This window comes from Amblyomma americanum, chromosome 5 (genome assembly GCF_052857255.1).
Source record: "Amblyomma americanum isolate KBUSLIRL-KWMA chromosome 5, ASM5285725v1, whole genome shotgun sequence".
In the NCBI taxonomy this organism is placed as follows: Eukaryota; Metazoa; Arthropoda; class Arachnida; order Ixodida; family Ixodidae; genus Amblyomma; species Amblyomma americanum.
The window spans coordinates 27,159,045-27,177,307 of record NC_135501.1 but is presented as its reverse complement, the minus strand read 5'-3'; the positions used below and the strand labels follow the sequence as shown (position 1 = coordinate 27,177,307).

Below are 18,263 nucleotides of genomic sequence, written 5' to 3'. Positions count from 1 at the left end.
AAAAAAAGTTTGCTCGTGAAACACTAAACGAATCCTTTGGACTCCGAGTACATTAACCAGTGTCGCTCGTATGCCTCCCCATCTACACCCTTTCGCACGAAATGATGAGGTGCCATATAGCATTTCTGAGGTTTGTATTGCCTTTTGGAAGACGGAAAATTTTCTGCCCGATTTTGAAAATATAATAGCCCTTTCTCAAGGCATACACTCCGAAAGCTGTCAGTTATGACGTCTGGCCGCTTAGTAGGGTCACTTCGGAGAATCTCGCAACGTACCCCTTGCTGCGGGGGTGTCTGTACCTCTCTGTTGCCGCAACGAGAAGCCGTCTCATTCGTGTTCTCATGCGGTTGTAAACATGATTATTTGAAGCCAAACTAACAGGAAACAAGTGAGTCGGTTCTTGGAGTGTTGTTTCCTGGCGCTCGTCAGTAGAAGGAATCTCATAGGGGAGGTTTGGCACCTCTTGATCAGCTGTGGTAGAAATCGGGCGTGGCGGACCGGACACCAGAAGCTCTGTGGCAGGGGCCTGGCTGAGTGCCATAGACTTTACTGAATTAGGAACATGACAGGGCTCGGTTAGCGTCGGTTGCTCAGAAATATGGACGACCGAGGTTGGCACCATTTTGGCAGGATCCAGACAATCAAGATGAGTCAAACCTTGCTTCGCTCCAGGAAGCCATGGAGATGAAGTTGTCAAGTCCTCCACAAAAGCACAGTCGGTACTATTGGGAGTTTGACACGCACTCTGGGTAGAGCGATCATACTGCTCCGCGGAAGCTGCATTCAGTAGGTACTCTGACATCTTTGGTAGCTTCTTTTCCCACTTTTCGCTTAATAACTTCGCCTTTCGTTCAGACGCACCACTCTGATTCTACCGAGCATTTTCGCATAAATGGGTGCTAATTGTTCACCGCACCGGGCACTTCGTCAGTCCGACGCGACCGCTGGCGTCCAACGGTGGTCGTCCCGATGACTGGCGCACGCTTCCTGGATGGTCCGTGGCTGGCCGAGAGTGGTGCGTCCCCCGGGAGCTCCTCAGCGGGCAGGCTTATGCAAGCTTAACAGGCGGCTCGAGGCTTAATCGCAGCCCGGGATCACCTTCCTTTCATAGACGCGTGCCTTGTTTGTCTGTTGCTGGCACCAAAGCAGGTGTTCACATACGCATAGAGTTCCTTGTACAAATTCCCTCCATCTCTGTACAAACTCACTCCTTCTCCCGTTCCGGTCTCGTCTTCCTATTGGCTAGGAACAATCGTCTGTTCTGAGAGGTTCTCGATTTTTCTTTCGCCCCGTCGACGCCGAGCGTGAGAACGAAGGGGAGAGGGCGACTCCCAGCGCGGGCGAAGTCACGCGCCCTCCGTCGCCTTCGAGTCATCTTTGTCTACTTCTTTCTGGAAAGTTCGGCGGGCAGCCTGACCTACTTTTTTCACCGAGCGCGCGCGAGATTGCGCAGCCACTAGGCAGGAATGGGCCCTGGAGACAGGCCTTTGTGTCCAGCTCTCCAACTTCCCCCTTCACTCTTTCACAACCCTAGCCCGAACAGTGAACATTCCATGCCCCACGGCACGCGGACAAAACCACGTGTGACGTCTTCTTTCCTTTCCTGCCTAGACTCTGCCATCAGACTCATCATCAGCTGTTATCGGACTGATCCTCCCCCGCCCAAATTACCATCACTGTAATGAAAAGTCGAATGCGAGGCACTGCTGGGTACTGAAGACGTCCTTTTTATGAGATGAACAGCGGCGGAACCATTTGAGATGTGGAGGGTGGCGTGGTGATGACGAGGGGCAAGGAGATTTAGGTCCTCACCCCCCATTACATGTTTTAGGTGTTTCCTCCTTGCTCCTCCTCTGCAGACAGCACTGGAAAGACGGATTGACAGGAAACCACGAAAACTCTTCCAAGCAAACGCACCTCGCTTCGTAAAAAAGAGGGCCCCACCGGAGTGGCGGGGGATTCCTGTTTTTGCGGCTCGACAAGCTCTCCCCAAATGATTAGGCTAAACGCATGCTGTTACAGTGGGCGGGGGGGGGGGGGGGGGGCGTCTGCTCGTTCTGGTTTTCTCGCTTCATACATGTCTCTCGAAGTTCCGTCGCCCATGGTTCCATATACTAAGCAGGTTAGATTAAATGGGCCCCCTTCTCGTACTGTCCGAGGTGAGGCCCTAGGCTGCAGCCCCCTTAGCCCCCCCCCCCCCCCCCCCCTAATCCAGCGCTGTTAACACGCAAAAACATAAATACCCACGAAAGGAGCAGACCAGACAGCCGTCGCCGTAGCTCACTTGGTGGAGCACCAGACGCTATATTAGGAGGTCGTTGGTTGGGATCCCACCAGCGGCATGGTTGTTTTTCTGCTGCTTTATAAGTAATTTTTAATAAACCAATTCATTGGCATTACAAATTAAAAAAATAAAAACATTCCCCTATGCACCTTCGTTTCGGTGACTGTTTCACTCGCTGCATATATATATATATATATATATATATATATATATATATATATATATATATATATATATGAAGGGAGCCAACAGTCACCGAAACCAAGGTGCGTAGGGAAACGTTAATTTTTTTTTTATTTTTTTTAAATGTGTTATGTTTATCAGTGGGATAATAATACTTAGATAAATAAATCGCATGAAGAAAATTACTTATAAAGCAGCAGAAAAAACAACCATGCCGCCGGTGGGATCCGAACCCACGACCTCCGAATATCGCGTCCGGTGCTCTTACCAACTGAGCTACGGCGACGGCCGTCCAATCTGCTGCTCTCGTGGGTATTTATGTTTACTGGGTGTAAGCGAGCCTTGAGAGTGTTCACCAGCGCCACCCTCGACCATAGCGGCGGACGTAGCACGTCCTGTAATACCGCGAGCGTGACGTAGAACGTCATCTAACGGAGAGGGCGGAAACTGTGCGAGAGCCCTCTTATGCTACCTATGGCATCAAGACTGCCAGAACCGAGACCCTCGTTAAGCTATTCGCAGACAAGTTAAAGGAAATGAGGGGCCCGTTTGACAAATATATGAAGGGAGCCAACAGTCACCGAAACCAAGGTGCGTAGGGAAACGGTAATTTTTTTTAAATGTGTTATGTTTATCAGTGGGATAATAATACTTAGATAAATAAATCGCATGAAGAAAATTACTTATAAAGCAGCAGAAAAAACAACCATGCCGCCGGTGGGATCCGAACCCACGACCTCCGAATATCGCGTCCGGTGCTCTTACCAACTGAGCTACGGCGACGGCCGTCCAATCTGCTGCTCTCGTGGGTATTTATGTTTACTGGGTGTAAGCGACCCTTGAGAGTGTTCACCAGCGCCACCCTCGACCATAGCGGCGGACGTAGCACGTCCTGTAATACCGCGAGCGTGACGTAGAACGTCATCTAACGGAGAGGGCGGAAACTGTGCGAGAGCCCTCTTATGCTACCTATGGCATCAAGACTACCAGAACCGAGACCCTCGTTAAGCTATTCGCAGACAAGTTAAAGGAAATGAGGGGCCCGTTTGACAAATATATGAAGGGAGCCAACAGTCACCGAAACCAAGGTGCGTAGGGAACGTTAATTTTTTTTTTTATTTTTTTTAAATGTGTTATGTTTATCAGTGGGATAATAATACTTAGATAAATAAATCGCATGAAGAAAATTACTTATAAAGCAGCAGAAAAAACAACCATGCCGCCGGTGGGATCCGAACCCACGACCTCCGAATATCGCGTCCGGTGCTCTTACCAACTGAGCTACGGCGACGGCCGTCCAATCTGCTGCTCTCGTGGGTATTTATGTTTACTGGGTGTAAGCGAGCCTTGAGAGTGTTCACCAGCGCCACCCTCGACCATAGCGGCGGACGTAGCACGTCCTGTAATACCGCGAGCGTGACGTAGAACGTCATCTAACGGAGAGGGCGGAAACTGTGCGAGAGCCCTCTTATGCTACCTATGGCATCAAGACTGCCAGAACCGAGACCCTCGTTAAGCTATTCGCAGACAAGTTAAAGGAAATGAGGGGCCCGTTTGACAAATATATGAAGGGAGCCAACAGTCACCGAAACCAAGGTGCGTAGGGAAACGGTAATTTTTTTTTTATTTTTTTTTAAATGTGTTATGTTTATCAGTGGGATAATAATACTTAGATAAATAAATCGCATGAAGAAAATTACTTATAAAGCAGCAGAAAAAACAACCATGCCGCCGGTGGGATCCGAACCCACGACCTCCGAATATCGCGTCCGGTGCTCTTACCAACTGAGCTACGGCGACGGCCGTCCAATCTGCTGCTCTCGTGGGTATTTATGTTTACTGGGTGTAAGCGACCCTTGAGAGTGTTCACCAGCGCCACCCTCGACCATAGCGGCGGACGTAGCACGTCCTGTAATACCGCGAGCGTGACGTAGAACGTCATCTAACGGAGAGGGCGGAAACTGTGCGAGAGCCCTCTTATGCTACCTATGGCATCAAGACTGCCAGAACCGAGACCCTCGTTAAGCTATTCGCAGACAAGATAAAGGAAATGAGGGGCCCGTTTGACAAATATATGAAGGGAGCCAACAGTCACCGAAACCAAGGTGCGTAGGGAAACGGTAATTTTTTTTTTATTTTTTTAAATGTGTTATGTTTATCAGTGGGATAATAATACTTAGATAAATAAATCGCATGAAGAAAATTACTTATAAAGCAGCAGAAAAAACAACCATGCCGCCGGTGGGATCCGAACCCACGACCTCCGAATATCGCGTCCGGTGCTCTTACCAACTGAGCTACGGCGACGGCCGTCCAATCTGCTGCTCTCGTGGGTATTTATGTTTACTGGGTGTAAGCGAGCCTTGAGAGTGTTCACCAGCGCCACCCTCGACCATAGCGGCGGACGTAGCACGTCCTGTAATACCGCGAGCGTGACGTAGAACGTCATCTAACGGAGAGGGCGGAAACTGTGCGAGAGCCCTCTTATGCTACCTATGGCATCAAGACTGCCAGAACCGAGACCCTCGTTAAGCTATTCGCAGACAAGTTAAAGGAAATGAGGGGCCCGTTTGACAAATATATGAAGGGAGCCAACAGTCACCGAAACCAAGGTGCGTAGGGAAACGTTAATTTTTTTTTATTTATTTTTTTTAAATGTGTTATGTTTATCAGTGGGATAATAATACTTAGATAAATAAATCGCATGAAGAAAATTACTTATAAAGCAGCAGAAAAAACAACCATGCCGCCGGAGGGATCCGAACCCACGACCTCCGAATATCGCGTCCGGTGCTCTTACCAACTGAGCTACGGCGACGGCCGTCCAATCTGCTGCTCTCGTGGGTATTTATGTTTACTGGGTGTAAGCGAGCCTTGAGAGTGTTCACCAGCGATATTCGGAGGTCGTGGGTTCGGATCCCACCGGCGGCATGGTTGTTTTTTCTGCTGCTTTATAAGTAATTTTCCTCATGCGATTTATTTATCTAAGTAATATTATCCCACTGATAAACATAACACATTTAAAAAAAAATTTTAAAAAAAAATTAACGTTTCTCTACGCACCTTGGTTTCGGTGACTGTTGGCTCCCTTCATATATTTGTCAAACGGGCCCCTCATTTCCTTTAACTTGTCTGCGAATAGCTTAACGAGGGTCTCGGTTCTGGCAGTCTTGATGCCATAGGTAGCATAAGAGGGCTCTCGCACAGTTTCCGCCCTCTCCGTTAGATGACGTTCTACGTCACGCTCGCGGTATTACAGGACGTGCTACGTCCGCCGCTATGGTCGAGGGTGGCGCTGGTCAACACTCTCAAGGCTCGCTTACACCCAGTAAACATAAATAACCACGAGAGCAGCAGATTGGACGGCCGTCGCCGTAGCTCAGTTGGTAAGAGCACCGGACGCGATATTCGGAGGTCGTGGGTTCGGATCCCACCGGCGGCATGGTTGTTTTTTCTGCTGCTTTATAAGTAAATTTCTTCATGCGATTTATTTATCTAAGTGTTATTATCCCACTGATAAACATAACACATTTAAAAAAAAAATAAAAAAAAATTAACGTTTCCCTACGCACCTTGGTTTCGGTGACTGTTGGCTCCCTTCATATATTTGTCAAACGGGCCCCTCATTTCCTTTAACTTGTCTGCGAATAGCTTAACGAGGGTCTCGGTTCTGGCAGTCTTGATGCCATAGGTAGCATAAGAGGGCTCTCGCACAGTTTCCGCCCTCTCCGTTAGATGACGTTCTACGTCACGCTCGCGGTATTACAGGACGTGCTACGTCCGCCGCTATGGTCGAGGGTGGCGCTGGTGAACACTCTCAAGGCTCGCTTACACCCAGTAAACATAAATACCCACGAGAGCAGCAGATTGGACGGCCGTCGCCGTAGCTCAGTTGGTAAGAGCACCGGACGCGATATTCGGAGGTCGTGGGTTCGGATCCCACCGGCGGCATGGTTGTTTTTTCTGCTGCTTTATAAGTAATTTTCTTCATGCGATTTATTTATCTAAGTATTATTATCCCACTGATAAACATAACACATTTAAAAAAAAAAAATTAACGTTTCCCTACGCACCTTGGTTTCGGTGACTGTTGGCTCCCTTCATATATTTGTCAAACGGGCCCCTCATTTCCTTTAACTTGTCTGCGAATAGCTTAACGAGGGTCTCGGTTCTGGCAGTCTTGATGCCATAGGTAGCATAAGAGGGCTCTCGCACAGTTTCCGCCCTCTCCGTTAGATGACGTTCTACGTCACGCTCGCGGTATTACAGGACGTGCTACGTCCGCCGCTATGGTCGAGGGTGGCGCTGGTGAACACTCTCAAGGCTCGCTTACACCCAGTAAACATAAATACCCACGAGAGCAGCAGATTGGACGGCCGTCGCCGTAGCTCAGTTGGTAAGAGCACCGGACGCGATATTCGGAGGTCGTGGGTTCGGATCCCACCGGCGGCATGGTTGTTTTTTCTGCTGCTTTATAAGTAATTTTCTTTATGCGATTTATTTATCTAAGTATTATTATCCCACTGATAAACATAACACATTTAAAAAAAAAATAAAAAAAAAATTAACGTTTCCCTACGCACCTTGGTTTCGGTGACTGTTGGCTCCCTTCATATATTTGTCAAACGGGCCCCTCATTTCCTTTAACTTGTCTGCGAATATATATATATATATATATATATATATATATATATATATATATATATATATATATATATATATATATATATATATATATATATATATATATATATATATATATGTTGTGCCAAACCAACAGTTGATCACATGGGCCCAACTGCGTGTCGTGAGGTACACCCCAACCGCGATGTCGAAAAAGAGCAATAAAATTGATCTGAACAGCGATTTTTTTTCTAGCAGTTTGTTTTCCCGTAAAAAAAATTACAACCAAACGCCGAGTTGCAACAAAAATTCTCACGTACGGCTGAGAGCCTATCATGTGCCTCTTTGTGACCACAGCGGTGGCCGAGTAGTTTGAGCATCCGCCTCCCATGCGGGAGGCGGATGCGGTTAATACCTCGGGTACCCACAGGCGGTAAAATGTGTACAAGCTTTCTCTCATCCTCCTGCTTCTCGGCTTCTCTGGGGTGTAATGCTTAACAAATGCTTGCATAAAAGTGAAACATCTCTTGCCATATCACTCTTTGGCTAAAGCTGCCTTTCAGCGTTGAATGGTTCCGATTTAGTGCTTTTTTTTCTCGGGACACAGTGATCTGTTGGGGGCTGAAGAGCGTCCGGGGGGCCGAAGTGCGGAAATGCGATGCGCAACCATTGTGCCCATTTCAGGACTATAGCTCATCCAAGAGTGAGTCACTCGGCAATTATTTGTGGAGAATTTTGAGTCCCTCTTTGTGTTGCTACTCCACGTGCTGCATGAAAATTCGCCTTTCAGTACCCCTTCACATACAGCAGCTATGGGGCATTTGTCTAATAATCCCCTCGTTTCTCTGTCTCCTGTAAACGCGGTCATGCACCCATGCAGGGTTCATCCTGGACTTGCGACGTGTAGACGACTGGGATTATCGGAAAGAGGCGATCGTTTAAAAAATAGCGGCGTGGCGTAGTCGCGCTGCGATGGCGAGCGAAGACCAATTTCTTCAAATAGCACTTGGGCCACAAAATAGAGAGGGCAAGTCTCTTTGCAAATTGTGAGAAAATCTCAGCTGTTATTGTAGGTAAATGTAGATCAGATTTGACACCGAACTGCTGGATAACTCACTGGCCACGCCAGTAACATGCCATGCGCTCGACTTCCAAACAACCACTCTGCTTAAAATGCAAGGGGACATTTCACGGCAATGCTCGAGTAGTTATTCGGAGCGTTGAAGAATGGGCGCGCGACGCTAAAGTTTTGCTCACGCACATTGCCGTTAAAACCAGGATGAAGCGAGAGACATGTATTAGCTGAGGGGGTGCGACCTACGTTTCTGATGCAAGTTCAGAGACGTTTACTTTTGTAACTATAAAGCGTTAGGCGACATTAGCGGAAATGATAAACTAAGGTATCACTTTCTTCGAACACCAATTTATTGCTTAAACAGACGAGCAATGCTCCTAAGCCAAGAGGCACAGAAGCTTGCAGGCCTTCTCTGGCTTCAACATCATACAGTGCGACGAAATATGGATATTAACTATTCACACTCCTCCGCAGTGAAGCAGGGACGCTATAGAGATTCTTTCAGTTTGCTACTTTTAATTACTATTTGTCAACGCAGTTCTGCAATAATGGGTACTTTTGGTGCACCGCACGAAATTTTTGAGTTGTCTTTCGGAACGGAATTTTCTATGACCACGAGGAACATGCAATCTAAATCTTGTGTTATGCAGGCCTAGACAAAGATTTACTAAAACCTGCTCGCTACCTAACCCTAAAGTCCTATATTTGGAGCAACTTGCACCGACTGCTTGCACGCGATTGAACAAAAAAAAAGCTTACCTGTAACCAGCCACAACGTAAGTGCGTGCAATGAGAAACGCTGCACCCCTTTAATAGTTCAGCGCGGTTATTTCGTAAGCAGAGATCTTCTAGATGGCCCATGATAGCGAGGAAAGCGTCCGCCAAGGAAAAGATCACGCCGATTTGCGCCTGGCATTGACCACGTACATGCAGGCCTCACAGTTATTATGCACGAGCAGTGCTTCCCGCGAGACCGGTCTCGAGGGGTAAAAAGAGAACCAATTATCTGCCTTTCCCGTGAGGACGGTAGGCTCGCCGCAACGCTCAGTCTTGAACCGCCGGCGCGGCTCGGTGGCCATGGCGCGAGGTCGCGGGAGCGAATCCCGGCCTCGCTGGCTGCATTTCACCGGCAGCGGAATGCAAATGGTGCCAGTGTGCTGTGCGATGTCAGTGCACGTTAAAAAAAAGAAAACTAAAGGTGGCTGGAATTATTCCGCAGCTCTCCCCTCCTTCCTTCGTCCTCTCGCGACGCTGTTGGGTGTCCAGCCTAAGTGACGCACTTGTGTCCTTTGCTTCCTCGTGCCCAATTCTTATTCTTTTTTCTTATTATTATTATGTACTTTTAGTTTCCATGAATAGGCTACAGCGGCTCAGGGTTCTTCCACGAGTTTTCTGCAAGCGTTTGCGCGCCTGTATAGTGCTGCAGGTTAAAGACCCCCATGTGGTCAAAACTATTCTGGAGACATCCGCTACCACACGTCTTTCTTCGTTCACTCCCACCTTCCTCCTTTCTCTTACGGCGCGGTTCAGGTGGCTACCGAGATGTGAGACAATTGGCGCGCCATTTCCTTTTCTAAAAAAAAGAAGAAACAATTTTCATGCACAGTGTTTCACGCAATTTAACCACCGATTTGAAGAAAATGTAGCTGGGTGAGACCAATGGCACATCGCTTCGAGTCGTGTGACGCCCGCTCTGTAAATTCGGCGTAATTAGTTACTAAACTTAGATGAATTATGTAAATTAGTTAATATCCTCTTAAGGATTATGTGCCTTTCATTAAGTTGTAGAGTGGTCGTTCCACGCGAAAGGAGGCGCACCAAAGTGTTGACATTTTAAATCTGGCTGCGAAATTCATGTAATTTAAGACATGTACCAATAGAAGTGCAGAGCTCTTGTTTTAAAGAAAGAATTTTTTTCTCCAAATGTCATTACAAAGTGTAAAGTGTCATTACAAAGTGTTTCTTACAAAGTGTAAGAAATCGCCTTGATCTGGGCATATATTTGAAACATTATTTTTCAGGAACCGTTCATTAATGGCAAACTTTTTAATCGTTATAAGGTATTCCGATGCCATGTCACGCCACAAAAGATCGTTCCTAATACGACCCAGGCTATGAGGGACGCCGTAGTGACGTTCTCCAGAAATTTCGACCACCCGAGGTTCTTTAACGTGCACTGGCATCACATAGTACAGGGACCTCTACAATTTCGCCTCCATCGAAATTCCACCGCCGCGGCCGGGTTCGAACCCGCGTCGTCCGGGTCAGCCGGAGAGCGCCATAACCCGTGGAGCCACCGCGGCGGCTTCATAATCGATGCGCTTAACACGAGAAAAATTCCGAGATTTCCGCATTTGAAAAAGTAACTTCGGTGTCTAAATTTTGAGACAGAACTTTTTTGCATTGTTTTTAATTGCAAATATGTCAATTCCTGCGAAAAAGGCCACAATTAGGGCCAGAAAACGCGATGTGGGCAACGGTACGCGACGATAAAAATAAGCCATTAGTCACCACATCTATTTTGTCTGACACATAAAAAAATTCAATAATACGTTTTGTTGCTATCCAGAAATTGTTTTTTAAAAAGAAATGGAAATAGTGCGGCGCGCGCATTTCTTACGATCTGGTGAAACACAGCTTTTAAAAACATTGGAAAAGTTGTTATTGGCGAGAAATCATTTCTTAAGCAGGAGTCGCATCGATGTGGCGCTAGCATCTGCCACGGTAGTGTGAAACACAGCTTTTATTTCCGGCCTTACTAATAGCATTAGTAGGTGCCATCAGCATAGAACATAGTCATAGACGGCCCACTGGCGCTATTCCGCAATTTAAATTATTGTTGAAAATTTTATTCACTATACTTTTGACGTAAACGCAGGATTTAAAAGCCAGTCCGAACGAGTTGGATGGATAAATATTTGTTGCTAACCTTTCCCTTGATTGAGGCTTCGTCTGGCCAGATCACTAAACATCCAAAGCCATGGTGCACAAAGAATACGATGTTTTAAAATAATTTGTACTGAATTAAATTGGACGCCCAGCATATGAGCACCACACGTCGAACTGTAGACACATTGAAGTTAGGACGGAGTACCTCTAAGGGAGTCTCATTTTTCTTTACGCGACTAAATAGTCCACCCACACTAAGCAGCATTCGACCAGACGGAGTTTTACTTATGACCTGAACAGCGTTGCAAATTAAAGGAACATTAAGAAGCCGACCTCTTAAGAAGGTCATTTTGCTTACCGTAGGAACGATTAGATTAGCTAGACTGCTGGAGCAGCTTCTGGCTTTTCGATATTCCTCTCGTTGATGATGCCTCCTATGATTAGCAGCGAATTAATAGACTGCGTCTGCGCATCGAGCGCAATCAAAGGACCACGTTTCACCCGGCCGCAGTGGACGGTGACGCAGGGTACCAATGCGACTTCTTTGTAAAGAATGATTTCTCACCAACAACAAAAAGCACTTTTGAAAATTTTCGATATGTGAAACTAATTAAATGGGTTCACCATTTCGCTATTTTGTTTTGCCGCTCGCCCTTGCCCACATACCAATTTCTGGCTCTCACTGTGGCCGTTTTCGCGGAAATTGAGATATCTGCAATTAAAACAATGCAAAGGCAGTTATCAGCTTCAACGTAAACAATGATATAAAAAGTTTTCAGACACCACTCCGCAAAAATTCTGTCTTAAACATTATACTTCAAGTTTACATTAAAACGTGCGGAAATCTCGAAATGTTTCTCTTGTTAGGCTCTTCTTGTTTCAACCAAAATGCCTTAATTCATGGTTTATACTTTGGTACTGGACAGGGCATCTCACTACCTTCCTAAATGCGGAGCCAAAATTTTTCGTCAAGGAATAGACCTTGAGCAATTATTGTCTTTATATGCCCATAGAAGGCGATTTCACACACTTTCGAATCTGAAATTTGGAGAAAAAAATTTTTTTTCAAAAGAAGGCCGCTACACTTCTTTTTCGGACACGTCTTCATCATCAACCTGACTACACCCACTGCAAAGGCCTCTCCAATGTCGCTCCAATTAACCCTGTCATTTGCCAGTTGCACCCACCGTATCCCCGCAAACTTCTTAATCTCATCCGCCCACCTAACCTTCTGCTGCTTCCTGCTACGCTTAATTTAATTGCAATCCACTCCGTTACCCTTACGGACCAGCGGTTATCTTGCCTCCGCGTTACATGCCCTGCCCAAGCCCATTTCTTCCTCTTGATTTTGGCTAGGATGTCTAGGATGTCATTAACCCGCGTTTGTTCCCTCACCCACTCTGCCCGCTTCCGGTCTCTTAAAGTCACACCTATCATTTTTCTTTCCGTGGCTCGCTGCGTTGTCCCTAACTTAAGCTTAACTCTTTTCGTAAGCCTCCACATTTCTGCCCGGTAGGAGAGTCCCGAAAATATACAGCTGTTGTATGCTTTTCACTTGAGGGGTACTGGTAAACTGCCATTCTTGAGATAACCCGCCATATGCGCTCCACCCCATTCTTATCCTTCTAGATATTTCCATCTCATGATCCGGATCAGCAACCACTACCTGCCCTAAGTAGACGCATTCCCTTACCACTTCCAGCACCTCGGTACCAATTGTGAACTGCTGTTTCGTTGCGAGACTGTTGAGCATAAATTTGGTTTTCTGCTCGTCAGTTTTTAGACCCACCGTGCTGCTCTGTCGGTCTAACTCATTGATCATGCTTTGCTGTTTATCTTAACTGATAAAAGTTTTTCAGCCAAATTTAAGGTGTCTGGAATTTGTCGCGTCTCCTTCCCATGCAGTGACCCAGAGGGGATTACGAAGCAAGCGATAGAGTTTTCTGAAGCAACGTATTTCCTATGTTTCCTTTTTTTCCAGCATTTAAAAAAAGCCCCCTAAATATAAAAGGACCACGTGATTGCGATCTTGCGCTACCACACTGTAGCGTTGCCAAACGTGGTGTGCTATATCCCTGCGAAGGCTGGCGGCGCCACCAGTCTGGCTTGTGTGACCCAGGTTGTTCTTCCCGAGCAACCTGTCGCGACCAGTCATTAATTTATTTGCAACCTGCCATGGTGGGCAGTTTTCTCACTATATGGTGCCCAGATAGACAGGCAGTGGTGAAATAGTTGAGAGGGGGTCATAGTGCTAGCGCCCCTAAAAGGGATACACATCTGTGCAAACTGCATCCCAAAAAGACCTGTAATGTGGCACACATTTGCACCACAGTCTCATTGCTGCACATGGAAACTTTGGGGAATGTTTCTGAAAGTATTACGAGGCACTTGACTGCTAGAAAAGGCTGAAAAGCTCAACACTTTTTAAACTTTTATTTTCCACGCCTGTATGGGCCGCATAAAACTGTACACCCGCACTTAAAAAAAAACGCACACAACGCCAAAAAGGCCTATAGACAAAAGTGAAAAACACACTGAATGGTTTCTTTCATTGATGACTATTTTTCAGAACGCAAAAATACGGTACGTAGGAGCACCGCTGTCAGTTTGTCGGCACTTGAATCAAATTGGACAGCATTAGACCTGTCGCCCTACAAAATTTTAAGGCACAGTCAGACCTGATATCGGAACTCTCAGGCTATAGCGTACAGTCGTTGCCCTAGTTGACAAGCTCTCGCTTAAACGCAGTCAAATGCCTTTCGTAGAACGCACTCGAAACTAGTAGCATATAGGTAGCATAGGCTGAGAGCTTTAAAGCGGAAGTTTACGGCAATATTAAAAAAAATACGAATTAATGTCGCACCAAAAGAAGAAAAAAAAAGGTGGGAGGCTCGTACGCACAAATACTGCGCTTTTCTTCACCCTTATCAAGCTGTAACACAACCCAGCTCGCCTTAGATAAAGAAATGTTTGCTTACTTCATAGCTATAGTATAGCGATGCTTGTCTTTTTTCAGTGACGCCGGGGAGGAGAAAAATGTTCGAAAAACCGGTATACTTTTTATTGACAAATGCGATAAATATGGGCAGTATGTCCTGAATGCCGAAACTGCCTCAGACAGTTTTAATTTCCCATATTACGATGTTTAAAAGAAGCGGAAGTTATGACAAATTTTCTGCCTCTATACTTGTCCTAAATCGAGTAATTTTCCACAAAAGGATTTCTTCCTGTATATCTACCAAAGCCTTCAGACATTAACAGTTTGCTGTTTTCAGTTGCTGTATGACGGAGTGCCTTATAATTTTAATGTAATGTTTCGTACTTATTAGATTTTGTCTCTTTTTTTTCGGAATTCGCCGATCGTTTCAGCACCGCAGATATTTTACCTGGTAGCCTGCGAAAAATCATTCGCTTTGAATGTGCAGACTTTGTGAAGCGAGGAGCCTAGTCAAGTGCACTTTTTCTCCTTAACCGTTCTGTACGTAAGAAACAAATGACCCTCGTTAATGAAAGAAGTAGAAAAAACGACGGAAAGTAGCAAACAGGCAAAAGAACGGAAGATGTAATAGTGGTTAGAGTATTCAATTATCTTTTGGAGAGGGCTGTTGCAGGGGGTCAAGCCATCAGAAGGAAACACTTCATGCAGTATGTGCGGGCGTCAATATGTGTCTATTGTATGGTGTAGATATGGATATTTTCTGAGCTGTGGCTTTTATATGACATGTTTTCGTAGTCAAACGATGGTGACTGAGCATACACATGCTAGGCGATCGTTTGGTTTTGGCTCTTTCCATGCAGCTAAATTCTTCAACGCTAGTTGTACTGGAGATGTGAAGCTGGTTTCATAATGTTAGACGTGCGCATAGCTACACCCGTGCATTACATGAGCACAGGTGAAGAGCATATTTGGATTGAACTTTGAGCCTCCCCATAGATCACGCAATCCTCTTACCCCACACAATGAACTTAGTTCTGCTGCTGTAGCTTATCGGGCCATCGCAGGGCACGCAGCGAGCGTACCAACCTTTAGTACTATTACCAGTATATTTCGATACTGTGTCTGTGAAAATGGGAGGCTGTAAGGCGAGCTTAAGGGGGCTCTGAAACACCTTCCGAGGAAAGCGCATCAACTCGCTTAATCACTGAATTGAGTTGTCATGAAAGCCTGTGCCAAATAATACACTTCTATATGCAGCAGAGGACCCACAATCACGCGCGAAAGTTGACGAGCCCTTCCCGGCGACTTCTTCATGCTCGCACCCTCCTCCGTAGCTCGCATCTACGCATACATGTTGCGCGGTGGCTACTGGTTAGATTCTTTCAGGCGACAGGCAGCTACCAAGGCAGCGGCCAATTAGCCACGTAGCTCAGGCGGGTCAGGAAGCTCCGCTCCCGGAGGCGGGGCCGGCGGAGGAGCGCCGACCTTTCAGTGTGAAAAAAGGAATGAGAGGAGAGGGAAAAGCGGGAAGACGCTGAAATTCAAATTTGGACTACAGATAACCCAGCTTCTACAAAGCGCATTAGAAAATTTATTGCTGGACAGTATTCGTCAAAAGGCGTGCTTTAACATCCCAGTCATACTGCAACTTTATTAAGCCCCTTTCAGAGCCCCTTTAAGCCTTTTTGATGGTCCTCAGTAAATTTTCTTCCTCTGTTGCTACGGCGGCAATCGCTCAAGGTTTTTCTGGGGCTGACATCGGCCAACAACGACCAGCCACCAATTCGTACTGACTGTCACGACTTTCTGTGCCAATGTCTCAACAACTCTCAGCGAGACACACTTTGTGCTTTCCAAGTTTTTCCTCGGAGAGCACCACTTCACAGAATTCTGCGCAGAAAGTAAACAGTAGGAACAGTATTCTTTAGCATTTCTTGGTAATGCGTTTACATTAGAAGGATCCGTGCAAGCGGAAGTGGTGACCGCCGTCACACGGGACCACGTCGCCTTCGCGCGTGCCACTTCGGATGTCACAAACTAAGGTTGCTCTTCCCGAGCAACGTCTCGTGACCAACCCTTAATTCAACTGCCACCTGCACTGCGGGCAGCTTGTTCACAATCCGGCGGGCAGACTTTCACCTGCGCCAGGAGTGGTATGAGAACTCCCAGTGATCATTGAATGGTAAGTATAGAATGACCAGGTCCACGTACAGAATCTGCATGAGCAGAAAATGCTTACGCATTCAAACGAACCACCGTGGATTGCTTAAGAGCTTGACTGATTTGTATTTGTTTGCAGTCAGCTGTGGCCGTCGATCTAGCTTCTTACGTGTGTTGTAAGCAAATTTCAGGGTAACTGGTTTATACTCTGGAATAGTAACCTACACTTCTATGAGGTGATGTCTAAAATTATCTTGTGTCACTGGTTCGCGAGGAAGATAGACACCGTAGTCTGGTTTTCGGTGCCGTTTTCGCGTTTGCATTTTTTTCGTGATTTTACGTGAAGAAGCGTGAGCTTCGCCAAACAATCGCTCCCACCCTATCCCGATGCAATTTTATTGCTTTGAGCTTTTTTCAACACCACTGGTGATCAACAAAGGCGTTCACACAAACTGCCGCACTAAAAACCTCTTCCCTGGCTTAATACGACAAAACATGGATGAAATTACAGAAATGTTAAGAGCAACGAGAAGAAATATTTAAGGCAGAGCATGAGACGCAGGAATAGATGTGATGCCTCGAATCCTCGATCGTGGCAGCGGCTTCGGCGAAGAGTTCCACGTAGTTCTCGATCCTGAGGTCCTGGGCGCCAAGCGGCGGCAGCCTCGGCACCGCCTTGCAGGCTGCAGATCCGGGAGCGTGCTCGACGCAAACCAGCTTCAGCACCTTGCCGAACACCCGCTCTAACAATCCCAGCGTGTAGTCCTTGGCGCCGACGCCTTCGCATGGTGTCAGGGCCTGGCTGATGCAATCCACCATGTCGCCGTATGAGCTGAAGCGTTCAAAAAGAGGCCATCAGTTCAGAGCCGGTGCACTGTGGCAGCAGAGTTGATAATGATGAAGAGCTGGAGTGTACAATTTGGTATTTGTAAGCGTTATGGATAAATGGACGCTCTCTGCTGTGCATACTCGCCATCATCCATGTGGACACCGTCTGTGCCACTTCATGGGCGCTGCCTAGATAAAGACGAATCATTCGACGTCGAAGTTCTAGCAATCTTGCGAACGTATATTTAGTACCAAATCCGGTGAAAAAATTGCCTGTCCAAGCGGCCGTTAGAACAAAAGTGTCATATTTTGCGAGAATCGTGCGCTACTGGTTTTCGCACTCTGAATGCAAGAACGTAGTCGTGCTAATGTTATATGTATTCAGTTCACTTTGGTACTTAACAAAAAGCGATAATAATGCCTCTGTTACCGTACACACCAACCGCTACTACTGCAAAATGTTTGTTTTCATAACGACAGGAAATAATAGTTTACTCACATATTTAGGTGCATACATATCGGTACGCAATACCTGTTGCGCAAGAACGCAACTTCATGTCTTTTATATACTATTCTCTATATGCGTGAGATAAATCAACAATTAGACAAATTCAACAAAACTGGTGGAGTGAACAATCTCTCTACGCAAAGAGGCAGCAAGCGCGTTTGCGCTTGAGTGTTTGTACGGAGAATGCGAATTGAATTATCGAATTTCTTCACTCAGTACAGGAGTAGAAAGTCCTATAGTTAAATACTTGCTTTAGCATTCGAAACATGGTGTCAGACAAGAAAACACTACAAAGGCAGTGCTATAGATTGAAAGCCGATTGGTTTTTATGGCTCCTTATTCCTAGTTTAAACGTTATAAATCTCATCTTTGCGTATCCAGCTAAATAGGCAAAGATCACCTAAACGGAATTATTTTATGCAGATAGATTGCCGTTCCAGACTAAGAAATCGGCTCCCTAGAGCAAAATCAGCCTTTAGGCGCCTTGCTTTCCTCTTTATACTCTTCAAAACACTGTAGCGCGAACAAAGATGAGGACAAAAGAAAACAGAAGGAACACCTCGAATGCTAACTTCCAACAAACCTTATTGTTCTCAAGCGGCACATTTAGAGGCCAGAAAAAAAAAAACACGTACTCAATTTTGCCCAACATTATCACATTCACAAAAACGCGAGCTCTTTATCACTGAGAAAGATGGAAGCCGTGCAAACACATGTGTGACCTGTACTATTTACCGTTTCGGCTTCAGTGATATTCATTCATTTTCATTCATTT

The 18,263-nt window shown here is 46.1% G+C and overlaps 1 protein-coding gene across 1 annotated transcript in view; it reads right to left on the bottom strand.

Annotated features, from left to right (window-relative positions):
• LOC144133755 (uncharacterized) overlaps positions 1-16,971 on the bottom strand; it is a 51,329-nt gene extending 34,358 nt beyond the window's left edge. The window contains exon 1 of the mRNA XM_077666874.1: positions 16,730-16,971. Coding sequence (XP_077523000.1) covers positions 16,730-16,971 — 242 coding nt within the window. The remainder of the gene's footprint in view (positions 1-16,729) is intronic.
• Positions 16,972-18,263: the final 1,292 nt, after the last annotated feature.